Below are 17,035 nucleotides of genomic sequence, written 5' to 3' on the forward strand. Positions count from 1 at the left end.
GTGGCCCATAGGCCAGACTTTTCCAACCCCTGAATCAGTTATCTTTTATACTTTTCTTTAAAATGGGATGAGGTCTTAGTAGAACTGTTTAAATAATATAAAAATATTTATATAAAAGTAAACAAAATTGGAGCCGGCACCGTGGTGCAGTAGGTTAATCCTTTGCCTGAAGCACCAGTATCCATATGGGTGCCAGTTCTAGTCCTGGTTGCTCCTCTTCCAGTCCAGCTCTCTGCTGTGGCCCGGAAGGCAGTGGAGCATGGTCCAAGTGCTTGGGGGCCCCTGCACCTGCATGGGAGACCAGGAAGAAGCACCTGGCTCCTGGCTTTAGATTGGCACAGCTCTGGCTGTTGCGGCCATTTGGGGAGTGAACCAATGGAAGGAAGACCTTTCTCTCTGTCTCTCCCTCTCCCTCTCCTTGTCTGTAACTCTACCTCTCAAATAAATAAATAAATAAATAAATATCTTTTTAAAAAAGTAAACAATTGCAAAAGCAAATTACATTTGTATCTCATGCTTTCGAATGTACAAGCATGAAGTCTACTCTAAAACAACTCTTCCACTGTGCTTGAAAGGTAATTTCTACTAGATCACTTGTAAGAAGAAATAACAATGTGCAAAGTGATGAATAAGGCCATAAATTGGAAATAAAATATAACCTTAAATTTCTTAAAAAAAATTTTTTTTTGACAGGCAGAGTAGACAGTGAGAGAGAAAGGTCTTTCTTTTCTGTTGGTTCACCCCTCAACGGCCACTGTGGCCGGCGTACCGCGCTGATCCGAAGCCAGGAGCCAGGTGCTTGCTCCTGGTCTCCCATGCGGGTGCAGGGGCCAAGGACTTGGGCCATCCTCCACTGCACTCCCTGGCCACAGCAGAGAGCTGGACTGGAAAGGAGCAACCAGGACAGAATCTGGCGCCCTGACCAGGACTAGAACCCAGAGTGCAAGTGGAAGATTAGCCTATTGAGCCGTGATGCTGGCCGAATTTTTAAAATTTGAAATAAAACATAACATGGTAAATAATTTCCAATTTTCTCTGTTAACGAGAGGTTTTCCAGCCCACATATCTTGCTAAGCAAGTACTGAAGACCCAAAGTACTAGATCGGCTTGGGAAGATCCCTGGCTTGGGAAGATCCCTGTAAGCTTCATCTGAGGCCTCAACCTTCTTGGACCTGCTGTAGGATTCCTATTATCACTTTTTTTGTTAGTTTAGGAAAAAGTGATTTATTTATTTGAGAGGCAGAGACAGAGAGAGAGATCTTCCATGTCTGGTTCACTCCCTAAATGGCTGCAATAGCCAGGGCTGGGCCTATCAGGAACCAGGAGCTTCTTTTAGGTCTCCCGCACAGGTGCAGGGGCCACACAACCTGGGACATTCCTCCACTGCTTTCCCATAGCAGAGAGCTGGACCAGAAGTGGAGTGGCTTGGACTCAAACCAGCACCTCTATGGGATGCCGGCACTGCAGGTGGAGGGTTAACTTACTGTGCCATAGTGCTGTCCCCGGCAAGAGTGATTTAAAACAGAGTAAACAAGAGGTTTGAGATATGGAATGCAGCAGTTTTAGAAATGCTTGTCTCTTAAAAACACAGTGTCAAGAATTGAAGGAAGGGCAGGCAGTTGGCCCAGCAGCTGAGGCGCGTGTCCCACATCTTAGTGCCTGGGTTCCATTCCTGTACCGGCAGATGGTCCCACCCTCCTGCTAATGCAGCCCTGGACACAGGAGATGGCTGAAGGAGTTTGGTTCCTGCCACTCATGTGGGGAGACCAAGAATGAATTCCCAGCACCTAGCTTGGGCCTCGTCCTGGCCTAGCTGAAGCTGGGCATTTGAGGAGTGAATGAGTACATGGGAATCCAATCAATCAGTCTCTCTTCCTCTCAATAATAAAGAATTGGAGGGTTTTTTCTCCTTCTTTTCTTTGCAGCCTATCTTTTAGAAGCAGTGCAGTTTCTTTGGCCTTTGAGAGAGAACTATCAAAATCTCATCTGCAACAAAGCAAAAGAATGAGAAGAGTTTTAATAGCATTTGGAGTTTTCTTTCTCTGTGAGGTGTATTCATTTTATTTCACTAATGTCAGATGTTCCCATATGAAAATTAAATCTTTCTGTTGAGATAGGGGAATAATTTCATTATTCCATTGGCTTTTCTCATTCCTGTACTTCTGTTGCATCCCTTGATTTCAAGCATTTTTAATTATGCTACTACTTAGAAGACTGATAAAATAAGAGCAGAAAATACAATCTAATAAAGTGTTTTAATATCATTAAAAGATTAAGCTGAGCCAGCGCCACTGCTCAATAGGCTAATCCTCCGCCTTGCAGCGCCGGCACACCGGGTTCTTAGTCCCGGTCGGGGCACCGATCCTGTCCCAGTTGCTCCTCTTCCAATTCAGCTCTCTGCTGTGGCCTGGGAGTGCAGTGGAGGATGGCCCAAGTCCTTGGTCCCTGCATCCGCATGGGAGACCAGGAGAAGCACCTGGCTCCTGGCTTTGGATCAGCGTGGTGCGCTGGCCGCGGCAGCCATTGGAGGGTGAACCAATGGCAAAGGAAGACCTTTCTCTGTCTCTCTCTCTCACTGTCCACTCTGCCTGGATTAAAAAAAAAAAAAAGATTAAGCTGGATTTAACTATGTCATAAACAAATTTGTAATTTTAACTGAAAATGGTTCCTCATTTGGTAGGACTGTTTAGTGACTACTTAAAGCTGACAAAATAATATAACTTGTAGATTGGTTTTGAGAACCATACACTTACACTCTTATTATCTGCCTCCTGTGCATCGAATAATGTTTTCAGTGTTGTTAGCTGTTACTATGAAGTACATCAAATTACAGTGTTAAGCTATGTAGAGACGTTTCCCAAAAGGAGAAATATTTTTGCACTGAAAAAAATTATCTTTAATTCCACGAACATTTTGAAGTACCTTCATTGTGTGTATATATGTGATATATCCAGTAATAAATTTATAACACTTCACGGTTGTGCTTGGTACGTGGAATTATCTCTACATTGTATATTTTGGCTAGCAACTGACGCGATAGGCTACCTCCATTCTGTGATAGTCTCGTGGTCACAGGGTTGGGATTTACATGTCATTGCAGTCAAGTCTTGAAGAGAGCCAAGCAAGCATCGCAGCTTGCAAGTTTGACCCTCGAAAATTCATGTTCATTTTCCAAGCTTTCCTGGGTGTAAATACACGTGCAATTGCCAAGAACGACTTTGTTTTGGCTCATCACTTAGATATGTATTGCATATAATTTAGTGGCACAAGTTGCTCATTCTAACTTCAATGTGTCCATCCTGGACATCGTATGTGGTCAGCTTTATAGTTTACATTATTATACAAAATGTATTTGTGCTTCAAAAGCAGGTTTTGTACGTTTATCCTGTCTAATGAATTATTCAGGTCATCAAATATAATTTTCAACTTGCTTAACCTAATTCCAGTCAGCATTTGTACAATGTCACTTGGGTCAATACTAGCTCAGAAGAAAAAAAAATCAATGAACATCAGGGTGAACATTTTAATTTTCACTTTTTAACCTAAACCTTTCTGTATTTGTAGGCTTGACTATTAAAGAATCATTTTAAAATATTTACTTTTGCAAAAGTGTCATAATCCATACAACTATTTGCAACCCCTAAGGAGACTGATTGCACTATCTCCTTTGTCGAGAGATTTGACCTTGGTTTTCCCAGGGTTTAGAGATTAAGGGAGGCCGCAGTGGATGAACTGCACACCGCTCTCAAAGGAAGGTTTTTCTGGAGGATAATGCTGAGTTTACAGATTCCTCATGCAGCCGAAGCTATGTCTATTTAATCTTATACTCCAGATGGCCTTTTGTGACCAAATGACTGTGGATTTCAAAATCAAGAAACTTTTAAATGGAAAGAACTTGCCTTGACAAGGAAAATTGGGGTAGAAGGTTATTGATTTTTTTTTTCTGTGAGAGAAGCAGAAGAATCCAGTGCTGTTATGAATGTTAGACGATTTTAAGATCTTTTTGGATAAAGAAGGAGTAGATATGATTTTCAATTAATGTTACAGAAATATCTATTTAATGTCTTTAAAGAAATAATTCTTTATGAGGAAGTTTATTTCTGCTGATTCGGGTATAAGGCCCTGGTCTAATCCTATGTGAAAGGAAAACATTATTAGTAGATTGGCTTGATCCAGGGAAAACATTTCTCACTGTTCATGTATTTCCCAGGAAACAGCTTAATTAATTTTTATGGGATGGCACTTATTATGCCCAGAACGAAATCGGGATATTGAAGAAATAAAGTGAGAATACTGCACTTTACTCTTTCCTCTGCTGCCTCTCTATCAAGAACACTATGGAAGATCTGTTAGAAGAAAATGGCCGTCAGGGGCTGTTATCACAAATAGAACTTAGAAGAATGTGTGCCTCTTGATTGCTGCAAGTGTATTTTCTGAAATAGATAATCCTGTTTGTCAACCGAAGGCTGGGTCTTGGGGTTAAGCTTTTTAAAAGGTATAATGGATGGATATGTTTTGTAACAAGTACATATCCACCTAAAGATGTACAGGCATATACCTATGCGATATAACTCATTTAGATACAAATGTGCGTTCTTTGAAACAGTAGTAAATCTGTAAATATGCTGAAGAATTTGAAAGTAACACATAGAAACGTTTTTGAGTTAATGCGCTCTGTAACAATTTGTCCAGTCATTTCACTGCTTAAAATACTTTTCTATTTCTCTCAGAAGCCCAAGTCTATAAACCCAGTTCCATCTGAACCTATGCACCCCTCCGACCTCACCTCCCACTAAGCTACTCTTCTGGTGTCTGTGAGCGCAGGTCCTTTGCACTTCCAATTCCTTCTACCTTATCATCCTTCCTCCACATATCTATATGTTGTGTTCTTTCCAATCCTTCAGTGTTGAGTTCAATTTCAAACTCTCAAGAAAACTGACTTCAAGACACTAAACATTGTAACCATTCCACACATGCTTCCATTTCCCCTCCCTCTGAACAGGTTTTTGTTTTGTTTAGCCTCTGAGTTCTGACACACTCAGGCTGATTTACTTCCTTATTCATTTACCAAACCCACTGTCTGTCGCTTGTCTCTTCACTAGAATATGAGCTTCATGAGAACATGCATTCTCGTTTTTCTCATGAAGGTGGCCCCAATCTATGCGAGTGGGACCTGGCACACTGTGATCCTCAGCCAATGCTGAATGCATGAATGCCCCTAATTTAGACCCACCTAAATCGCTTGGTTGTAAGATGTACAGAACATGCTCCATCTGAGAAGAAATGTTTCTTTCAGTTTAAGAAAGTACACAAAGAAGTTATTCAAATAACTGAAGGAAGAATTCAGATTCGTATTATGGGCTCTTGGGCGTTCAGTAAGTTTTCTAATGAGTCTAGAAAAATGGATCCAATATCATTCTATAAATATGAATTGTTCTCTGGGCAGAAAAATTGGCCTTCCGGAAAAGTAACAAAGACATTTCACTTATTTCAAAATGCGTTGTGACAGTGGATGCATGATAAATTTAACATTTTCTTTGTTCAGGATCGTGTTAAATAAGGAAGTTTATTCCCAATGTAAAAACTGTAGCCAATGGTGTAATTAAGAGAAAATGTCAATAGAACTTAACATTGTCACAGGATAATGGTTCCTGCTGCTAGATATATGTCAAGAGAAAGAGAAGTAAGATGGAGTGATTTATTAAGCACTGTCACACTCCAGGCAATGCATTTGTAGAGGATTATAGTACCCCACAGGTGGTGACATAAGGCAGAGGACCAAGGAGTAAGTGGCATTAACCCTCTGCATAGCACAATGGTGGCAAAGAAGTGTAATGTTTACAGATGGCCCCTGCTGAATTAGCAAAATTACTTTTATATTTAGAAAGAAGAGATTGTAATGATATTAAGAAGTATCCATGTTAGAATAGAATGCCATCAACAATTCCTCATGGCTTTGCAGATAACATAATTATGTGGGGAAGTCATACCATTCCAAGATTTTAAAACCAACAATTAGATCGCCTCTATTTAAGAGTCAGAATTCTAAAAACAAACCTCAGTAAAAATGGTATTAAATAATTTTTGAAAAGCATTAAAGAGTCTGTTTTTCTTTTTTGAAATTTTTAATAATAATTTATTTTTCGGTTGCTAATGTTAATTAAATAATGTCAGTGGTGGTGTTAACCCGGAATTCACCTTTTGAATACTGGCAGGCATGTTCTTGACTTCAAATTGAACTCCTAATACTATCACATTTTTTAATTTTCTCGCATCAAGGTCTCAAATTCTGGCTACTGAGAAATCATTTTCATATCTGATTTGGTATATTCCAGTGCTCTTTTTTATTTCCTAAAGGAATTGTTTCAATGAAATAAATTTTAGCATGGTATTTAATATAGGTAATATTTATATCTAAGTGAAAAGATTTAGGTTTCACTAGTAATTGTAAACAATTAAGAAGTTATTAATACATGTTAGGATAAAATAATTTTCATTATTGGTGCTGTAAATATACTTAAGATCATGAAATAGTATAATCATCCCAATCATAATATGGAAGAGGCATCAGTAGCAGTTTGTGTCTTTTGCTTGCCTTGGAAAATTAGAGTTTGTGTGGTGATTATAGTTAATACTGTGAAATTCCAGTCAGTAGATCTCAAGATATAATTGCCAAAACAAAACATAGACACATGGTTTTTGGAGGATATTGGTTCCCAAAACCTGATTGAATCTTTTTTGAGTTTTAAAGGGACTGAACACACTAATGGAAAGCACTTTGAATCAAAATAATATCCCTGACCATGTTACATTATAGTTTATCACGAATACCTTGATGATGATAGACCTACATAGCAAAACATGGTTTTGTAGCTTTCGTGTCTGGTTGAATGTCATAGGATTATTTTGAGTTTGATAGTGCATAGTTTGGATTATAAGCATTTTCCTATTAGCTATTTTGTTTTAATACATTTCTTTATGCCTAATTACAATATACTTCCTTAAAATTAAGCATATTTTCTGTGAAGTAATGTTGAATACATAAAGCATTACATAATGTGACTGACCTCTCTTTCTGGGACCTGACGAACGGGTGCAGAAGTAATCGTGCTGATGCTGGGGGCCTACTTTGTGTCATGAATACAGTTCTATGTAGTTTATATGCATGGATTCTTCCAACTTTTTTTGAACACCTGTTGAAGTGGGTAGTTATTATCTGGGGAACTGGGGTATCGAGAGGTTAAGAAAAACTTGTCCAATGGCATGTGGCCAGTAAGTGGCAAAGGGATTTAAAACTGAGCTGCCTCTCAAGGAAGCACAAATATATGAAAGTAGTGGTATAATTAGATACTTATCCTATGGAATCATATAACTTTATAGATATATCTAAAAATAACCCAATACTGTATTTGTTGAGCAGGAAGCAAAGATCAAGTGAATTAATCACAGAATCATTTCTTCCACTCTTGGTACGTAACACTTTGGCTCCCATTCTGTATTCCTCTCTTTAGTAGGTCACGACTTGGCAAATATTTGACCCAAACGTAGTGTGTCAGATACCAGTGTGTATGGAAAGTCCATTCTCATCACACTGTGAGCATTCTTGCATATGATTATTCCTATATGGTGGAACTGCATGTGTGCTAGTTTGTGTCACTTGTGACTGACATCATGTTGTACTATTTACTTTTTTGACTAAATAAATTTCAGCTCAAAAAGCATATGTTTCCCAGAAAATGAAGAATTTAAAATAGTAAAGACAGGAGACACCCTCCCCCCCTTCTTAAGCATATGCTGTAATGGGGCTTACACAATGGATAGAAACATTAATTGCTAGCAAACAACTGAAGCAGATAGAATAAACTGTGTAGCAGTCTCAAGTGAATTGCTAATTGAGAGTCCAGGAGTTAGAGTTGTATATATAAGAAGGCTATAAATTTGGGTCGTAGCCACAAGTCAAAGAATAATTTTATGTCTCTTTTGGATGTCAAATTTTAACAAAACATGCCATTAAAATGTAGTTGACAAATGAGGGACGTGGCTGGGTATGATGATACATAATGTGAATTTATACTTCATTTTACACAGTGAAATTTTTCTGCCTTACAATTGTTCAAAAGGTTGTGCCACATTCACAGGTATTAATATTGCAAGGACTTCATTATTGATCAGATTTAGAAACTGAAGATGGGAATCCTCACACGGTGACATGTGCACTCTAGTTGGCTTGCAAGGATACATCTTAGAGCTGGGTTCAATACTCAGCGTCTTCAAGACTTGTTGATTCCATTTTTGAAGGTGGTGGTCAGCTTTCCATGCTTTCAAAAATATAGGTATCATTATTAAACCTCTGATTATATATCCGTAGATGAAAGGGGACTATGGATCCAGGCTTGGGCGTGTCAACCAGAAATTGAATTTCCAAACTGATATCCCAAACTGACGTTCTTCAGTACCACCTGCAGGCCTTTGAGCCCAGTATACGACAGCTTAGATAGCTAAGATCAATCCTAATTTCCCTTAGAAATGAATTCATCTTTGTTGATGTCTGCTCCTATTCTGAATGCTTAAGTCGGGGGGAATTGTGCTGTGGTGCTTTGGAAACAGTGAGCACTACTAAGATGTCAGACAGTGGTACTTGAAAGGGCCTGTTTTTTTCTATCAAACTTAGATTTTCAAAAAATGTATTTTCTGAAAATCACCCTTCAATTTTTCAAATGCCTCTTGAGAAAGCACTCCTGTATTCTGTTAAATACTAAAGTAGTACTTAGTTGTGGAACATATTCATAGGCAGTTTGAAAGAGTCAAGAAAATACTGCTTATACCAGTTGTTGTTCAATGCACAGAAATCTGACCTGTGCCTTGTGTTCTTGCATGACTTCGAACTCCTCCAAAGCCTAGTTCAGCGTGAAAAAGGATTTTCTGACCCAAATCATGAAGAGTTGGTATGAACATAAATCGTCTTCGAGGGCAGGGTGCATGCTTAGGGTTTGGTGAGTAATTGCTGAGAAGCCCATTACGGCTCATTGAGAATGGAAACCCATGCACTCCCATCTTTAGCATCGTGTCATTGTTTTCTAGCCATACAAATTGCTCCCCATTATTGGTACAATTTGGACAATCTCTTACAGCTTGAAAAGTTCAACTGTGTTTTTTTTTCTTTGCTGGTGGAGCGTTCTGGTGATGAAAAGAAAGAAAATGAGCACCTTGTCATGTTTTAAATCGGCATGGGGAAATTCGCAAGTGGATGTGACAGCACTCAGAGTGCTTGGCGCACCGTCTGTTCTGGAGTGCCAATCATAATTAACAACAACAGAGATGTTGTGTGAAACTAAATAAAAATTGCAGAGAGCTGTTTTGAGTGAATACCTGTAAGGACAGAATGTAGAAAGAAACTCGTCTTTATAGCCCAGTTAACCTGTCACTGGGAATTACTCTCATTTTCCCCGTGTTCATTAGTGTCTGTAAACAACAGAGCTAGCCAATATCATCTTTGTGAGGTCCAAATTGAATGTGAAAAAGTGGATAACATTACAATGGGATGGTTTGAGCTACTGTAATCCAAGGCTTGGATCCTCTGGGGTTTTGTGCCTAGGACATGGGTAAATTTCACATATTTTTCACTGGCACCATTACCTCTGTCGCATGTGAAGTTGTAAAGAGTTGCCCTCTCATCAGCGGACTTCTCTGTTGCCTGATTCAGTAGAAAAGAATGTCTCTGCCTTTTGTGGAAATGAGAAGGTTGTGATTCTCTTTAACAGTGTAATCCAAGCTGGCAAAGGGAAGAACCCTAGTGTCTTCTAAACATTGTCCTGGGATCTCAAAGCCAGTGGGTTGCCTCTCATGTTAACTCTTGTGCAGGAGCCTCAAGTTCTTTTCAGTATTTCTATCACCCCTACAGGATTTCTTTCAATTCACCCCTAGCATCTGTGGAGGACTTGATCTTTAAGAAAACAGCCAAGGCGTTTTCCTTCTTTACTCTTTCCAGCAACTCTGCTGCTCTCAGCAGATGTGGTTTATTTTGGTTTCAGTGTGGCTAGGACTCACTGACACGGTGCTGGCAAGGACTGTGTCATTTGTTTATCACCATATTCAAACATCGTGGCCAGACCTGACACGTAGTATGCCCCAGAAGTATTTACTAAAATAGTTAGCAGAAACAGTCCTTGTTTTTCCTCTGTTCCTGGGGCATTGCTGGTACTTTGTAAATGCTGGCTGGTAACACTATATGATGGCCTCAAATATTTTATACCACAATGTCTGTTTCATAGAATGAAACTAAAATGTCTGAGGGTAACCCTGGTATTTCCCTTTGTGTCAACTTGTTTGTAAATAGTAAACAAATTACCCACAACCCACGTCATAGAGGCCTTCCATGGCCTGGGTGATGTTGAGTCAGTGCCAAAATCTTTAAATGTGACAGGTCTTCAACAATCAAACTCCAGTTTTTTAAAAAATATGCCAATTGCAAGGAGATATGTAGAATAAGGAGCGTATAAAACGACGACAAAACTTGTACAAAATCGGTCTCTTGTTCATGCATTTAACAACCTAATTCACAAGCTCTAATGTTCCAGCCAAACAGATGTATTGAGTTTATCTCTATAATGGACCATACGGCTTTTGCACAGTTGGATTCCCTGAGCTGTTTTTTCACAATGCTTTGAAGTTATTGATATTTTTTTAAAAAATCAGGATTAGTAAACAACTCACATATATTGAACATTTTTCTGCTTTCAGCTATCCCTGAACTTTTTTTTCTCCACATCCATCTGATAACACATGAAGTGCCTCTTTATTCCTATTCAATCTGGTTTAGTGGCTCAATAAAGACTGTAATTCTGAAATAACAGCTGTACTTCCTCCGAAAAGACCATTTTCATTGGAAATCGTCACTAATTCTAGCTCCATTGCCTATGCTTGGACACTGTCATTGATTGATTGTCTTTTTTCATAGGGTTTATGAGCCTTTTCTTAATTTATTTTTAATCAGAGCAGAAAGATGCTCTCAGTATCTTCAATGAATTCACCTTTTCATGGTTAGCAAGTGAAAGAACAGCAGCTTTTCAAAGATAAAGTAGTTAATCACATGCAATTCAGCATTATCCATCATTATGAATTAGTATAAATGTACAATCAACCTACGGGCTGTGCAACTCATTTAAGAGAGCAGTTGGGCTACACGGTGCTTAACATATTTATAACCTTTGATATCTGCTGCATGTTTCTACAGCTAGCAAAGTGGGAGAACCACATGGGTAATTCTATTTATCTTGTTTTTTTCCTGGCATGTGTTTCAAAATTGATTGGAATTAGCTTTCCTCAAGGAAAAATTTAGAGAGCCAATTCCAGTCAACTTCCTCAAATGTAAACTTTAACTGATCAGAGATCTTACTTAAGTTTATGTTCTTAGTTTCTTATAAAATTTACTCAGTATAATATAAATGATTTTTAAAAAAAAAAAATCTATCTGAAAGATAGAAGCCAGTCTTTCTCTCTCTTACAGACACACACAAAGGGGGAGAGAGAGAGGCTGAGACTGGGCCAGCGATGTGGATAGCAGGGGTCCAAGTACTTGGGGCATCTTCTTCTGCTTCCTCAGGCACAGTAGCATGGAGCTGGATTGGAAGTGCAGTAGCTGGATCTCAGACCCACCTTCTGATATGGGGTATCAGTTGTGCTAGTGGCAGCTTAATCCATTGCACTACAACATAGGCCCCACAAATAAAACTTCTTAACCTAGTGAATTTCAGGTCACTGAGGGACAACTTTGGTGAAACTTTTATATTATAAAGTAATAAATTGCATTTTTGATTTAAATATGTAGCATTCACCTATTTTGTTGCTTAGTATGGGACCAAGTAAATGCAAATAGGAAGAAATGAGCTGAACTGTGTTAAGCAACTAAAAAAGATGAACAGGATATTGTCTTGTATTCAAAGAATCCAGGTGGAGATAAATGAAAACTAAAAGGAATTGCACTATGGTTGATAAGTATTATGCTCAATATATCTTGAAGGGCATCGAAAGTGGTCCTGAATCCTAGCAAAGACTTCTTGGAAAAAATGGGATCAAAGCAAGAATTAGAGAAGGATGATGAGCTTGCCATATGAAATCAAAGAGTAGGAGCAGACAATAGGCTGGTTAGTAATAAAGGCATTTCAGGAATTCAAAACACTACAATCAAAGGTGAAGAGGAAGGAAAAACAGTCTTTTATTCAAAGGTTAAAAATTTGGAGCAACTATAGGTAACTACATCTGAGGCATGAGTGGTAAGAGATAAGGGTTGGGCTTTGGACAGGAGCCAGATGGTTGAGTATGTTCATAGTCGACAGATAATTGAGGAACCAAGGAAATATTTGAAGATTAGGGGTTATGTGGTCAGCTTTACACAGGAGTGCTGTCTTCAGTATATTTGCAAACATATGGATCATACATTTTTAGGGAAATATTGGAAAAAGACCTGTTATGAGACTCCTATAGTTTAGGTGAGAAATAAGATAGGTCTTCTCCAGGTAACAATGCAACCTAATTTTTCTAGTGAGAAAAATTGCTAGAATATTTAGTAGGGGGAATGTGTCTTCAAAAAGCTCATGGGAAATGTGTAATATGAGGAAACCATTCACGGGTTTCAAAAAATTTGTACCAACATGAACTTGTCTTTGGGTTCCCCTTCTGCATCCAGCTTCCCCACCTCTAGCCTTCCGTATCCCCAGCAGAGAATTCTTTAGCTCTAAGTGTCATTCCATGTTTGTAGCCCACTGGCTCGTGACTTGCTCATCATTGTATATTCGGTACCTAGTAGAGTTCTACTTAAATAAACAGTGTGGGATAAATGTTTACTGAATTAATGATTAATGGATGAACTGCTAGTGTTTGTGTCAAGCATACAGCAATGTTTAATCTCAGCAAGAGCTCTTGGTGTGGAAAGGTAGAAGGAAAAGCATGCTGACAAAGGCTTAAGGGATAAATTACAAGTAGAGAAATAGAGATGAAGGACCTAGATGAAATTTTGATGAAATCAAAGGAGAACAGAAGCAGAATGATGGGAGGAAAAGTAAAGACACTGGTTAGAATTGTAAATTTTAAGGCAAAAATCGTCACGTATTTCTGTTGTAGCCCATGTTTCTTTTCAGTCCATGTGCAAAGTTTGCATGAAGCCATGAATCCCCGTATTATTGTGTTCTCTGTTATGACAGTCATCTCAGATAAGGAGTGCAGTAAATATTCTATTCGGAAACAGCAGAAACCAAAGAAGTAATCAGACAAGTTTAAGGGGTGAAGCAGAATGGACATTGACTAATAAGGAAGTCAGTGGTTAGGATAGACTGAAATTGCAGGATAAATCATTGGTAAAGATTATACATTAAAGGGAAAGAGAAAATGTGAACTATCTTATCAGAATCTTAACAGACGTCCTTTCACTGTCGATATTTTCAATACATGGAATAATGTCTCTGAACAAAAACAACCCCTAATATTTCTGACACACATAAATAATTAACTGGCACTTTCCCTGGGAATGAGGCGTCTCATCGCAGTAAGGCTACTTCTCAGGGAGCCAGAGTCTGGTCTTCAGCTTTCTTGTGATTCTTACCTCCGACATTCACTGTTGCCTTTGTTGATGAAATTGAACTTACATCAAAAGACAATGAACCATTATTGTTGGAAACCTGCTGTGTTTGAGATCCACTCAGAGTAAGAAATGTTCTTTTCTGAGCATTGCTGTGAGGGTTCTTTAAAACACTTCTTGATGCCAGAAACAGAACCTGCTTAACCAAATGTGTGACATCTGAAATACTATATTTTTTTTAACTGAATTGTACTTTTCCTCCTTACCTTGCTGTACAAAGGATCCATACACAAACCACATGGAGTTGTAGAGAGTAGTAGATGTCATTGATCCCATTTGTAATCGTGGGGGATTAAGCCAGTTCAACAGGTAGACCAACAGACCCACCAGAAGGACCGTGCCAGCAATGCAGGCCCATAGAGAGAGATCAAAGGGCGCAAGACAGGCAAACATGTCCACTGTCTTTTCAGCTCTTCGAAGTAGTACCCCCACCGAGTAGTCCATGTAACGTGTGGTAAAGTCCACCACATTCTCCCGATCTGGGGTGATGGTTAAAGCAGAAATCCCAATGTCGGCTCTCTGAGAAATTGAAAGAGAAAGGAATACATTAACAGTGTGAAAAACAATTTGATCTGCAGCACTGCAGCTTACCTTGAGGGGATAAAAAATTATGCTTCAGGCACCATCTTAAGTCTTTTTACATAAACTGAAATACGCTGCGGAGACGCTAAAGAAGGGCTAGGTGTGGATTTTGCATTTCTTGCGCTTCTGCTGCCTTCAGACAAATCACCTTGTTAAGAATATCAGCGCATGTGAAATCAGGGGCGGTTATTTCTGACACAGATAATGCATGAAGAAAATGGCCTTTTTTCCTCGAGTCATTTTATCGAAGCCATCGTAATTCTTTCAAAGACAATGTTCCCCAGATATTCAATACATTCTTAACGTGTAAATTACCAGGGAAGCTATCTTACAACATCACCGTGGCATTTTACCCTTGGTTTAAATTTCTCTGCATCACAATTTATCTGGTTATGCTCTAAATGTTTAGATCTGTTGGAGTTTCTACATATTACGTTACAGTGTCATGCTAGGAGTGGCTGCCAAGATCCCCTGGGATAAAATTCAGAAGCATCTACTGAACAATTAAAGATCAAGAAGACAGGTACTTCTTGGAGGTTAACTCTTGTTTCTCAGTGCCTTTCCTGTTAGTTTCTTAGTGGAATCACAACTGCGGAACATACTCTTGCTTATTTAAAGCAGAGAATAATGGCTTCATATTTAAATTCAGTATGAGGATACATATTTAAATATGTAAAAGATGCATCTTATGTGAAATGATCTGAGGCTGTGATTAAACCTAGGGAAGCCCCTTCCAGGCAAATACCAACATTAGTAAACTGGGTGTTGAGTCATTTCCTGGTTATATTTCTTTATTTTTTATTGTTTTATTAAAGAAGCTAGAAACTTATTTTATTGCTTTTGGGGATCAAGGAAAAAAGACATGGAAAAACACCATGCCTACTCGGATGCTAAACCAATGTAAATGAATCCAGCTAAGTGCTCCTGTGTGTGTGTGTGTGTCAAACCCATATCTACTTATTGCTATTTAATTATTTTTTTTTCACTTAATCCTTAACAAAAAAGTGTGAATTACATGTTTCTCCCCCATTTCATAGGTGGAGAAATTTAAGCGTTGGCAGGTTAAGTAACTCAGTTTTCAATAAGTGCAGAAGGTATGTTTTTCTTATGCTAAAGCTGGTACTCAGAACCATTTTACCATGTTCCAAGTGACCCATAATAGTAGGCGGTCAGAATAACTGTGTTTAGGGAAATGTTTATCTCAAAAAGAGTTCGAGATTTCACTTTTTAAAATTGTAGTATTTGTATTGCAACAAGGTCAGATGACTATATTTCTGTATGATAGAATTATTAATTAAAAAGTATTATACTTGATAACGCTATATAAAAATGATCTTAAAAATATTGCTGCTTTCAACCACAGCATTTATTTTTATAGCTAGACATTAAGAATTAAGTCTTTTCATACTGAAAATATAAACAGGATCCTTAGCGTACTAGCTTGTTAATTCTCAGCTTTTTTATCTATTGGTGAAACGAATGTAACTTTAGTATCACTATTGTGAGCTGACTCATTTGTCCTCATTTCAACAGTGAATAAATAACTCTAAAATTCAATTAGTTTCTCAAAAGACACATTTCCTCTCTCAGGACACCCACGTACTGCAGATCAGTAACTTACTAATTGATGCGCTAGTGACCCACAACATTTAATGAGTCAGCTGAAGTCAGAAAATTCCATAGAAGCGCAAATTGGCTGACAACATGTTGATGAAATATTTGTAAAATGTTCATGGATATTTTGCTACTGAGTGTTTTACAGCTAAAGGATGACACATTTTAATGCCCACTCTATAATTTTATTAACAAATACATCTAAGTATCACAAAATGCTTTTCTTAATTGGAATAAACTTTTGGGACTTTAGGAAAAGAGAATTGATTTTGTTTGTGCTAAAAAAGTAATATAACAATTATCTGTCACATGTCTATGGAGAAAATTTGAAATTCTGATCCATTTTCAATACTTGGCTATTAATCTCTACATGCAAAGCGGTGATTTCTCATTAAGTAGATTAGAATAATTGCATAAGTGCATATACAAACAGCACACATTCACCGTCCTGGCTCAGACTGGGCATACATTTGCCTAAGGAGGTGCCTCAGTCTACCCTGCAGAATCGATGCCACAGCAGAGCATTGTGACCAACAGGCATATGGGGTTGCTCATACTCATGTCACAGATGATCTACCGGAATAGAGAACGACTCAAGGACCACTGCTTCAGAAAGATGGCCAGGATCTCTAAAAGCACACTCAACAATAGTTAGAGACAACTGCTCAGTTGGATCCTTCTTTATTAATTAGGTCAGTGCATAGATCCATTTTATTTTTTTAAAGGTTTATTTTATTCATTTGAAAGGCAGAGTAACAGAGAGAGGAAGAGACAGAGAGCGTCCATCCCCTGGTTCACTCCTCAAAGGGCTTTAATGGCTGGGGGGTGGGCCAGGCAGAAGCAAGGAATGAGCCTGAAACTCTGCAGTGGTCTCTCACTACAGTGGGTGGCAGGGGCCCAATCACTTGGGCCTTTCCAAGTGCATCAGCAAGGAGCAGGATGGGAAGTGGAGCAGCTGGGACTCAAACCCATGCTGTCATTTGAGATGCAAGCATTGCAAGCAGCTGGTTAACCTGTGGTGCCACAATGCTGGCCCCTCTACTAATCCACTTTCCCCATTGACTTTTTAATCTTCCCACTCAGTTCTCAAGATAATTTCCACTGTTTTATATGTAATATAAAAGTACGAGACTAAAATCTACCTTTTTTTAACCTCCCACCTTACAGTCCATACCCAGCCTATTGTTTTTATGGTAAAGGAGCTGT

General features: G+C 38.6%; 1 protein-coding gene across 2 annotated transcripts in view; it reads right to left on the reverse strand.

Moving 5' to 3' along the window:
• Positions 1-17,035, reverse strand: part of GRID2 (glutamate ionotropic receptor delta type subunit 2) — a 1,547,682-nt gene that overhangs the window by 305,990 nt on the left and 1,224,657 nt on the right. For both annotated transcript variants that reach the window (XM_062199157.1, XM_062199156.1), the window contains one exon: positions 13,840-14,152. In XM_062199157.1, the coding sequence (XP_062055141.1) occupies positions 13,840-14,152 (313 nt within the window). The remainder of the gene's footprint in view (positions 1-13,839; positions 14,153-17,035) is intronic.

The sequence above is a fragment of the Lepus europaeus genome, chromosome 8 (genome assembly GCF_033115175.1).
Source record: "Lepus europaeus isolate LE1 chromosome 8, mLepTim1.pri, whole genome shotgun sequence".
In the NCBI taxonomy this organism is placed as follows: Eukaryota; Metazoa; Chordata; class Mammalia; order Lagomorpha; family Leporidae; genus Lepus; species Lepus europaeus.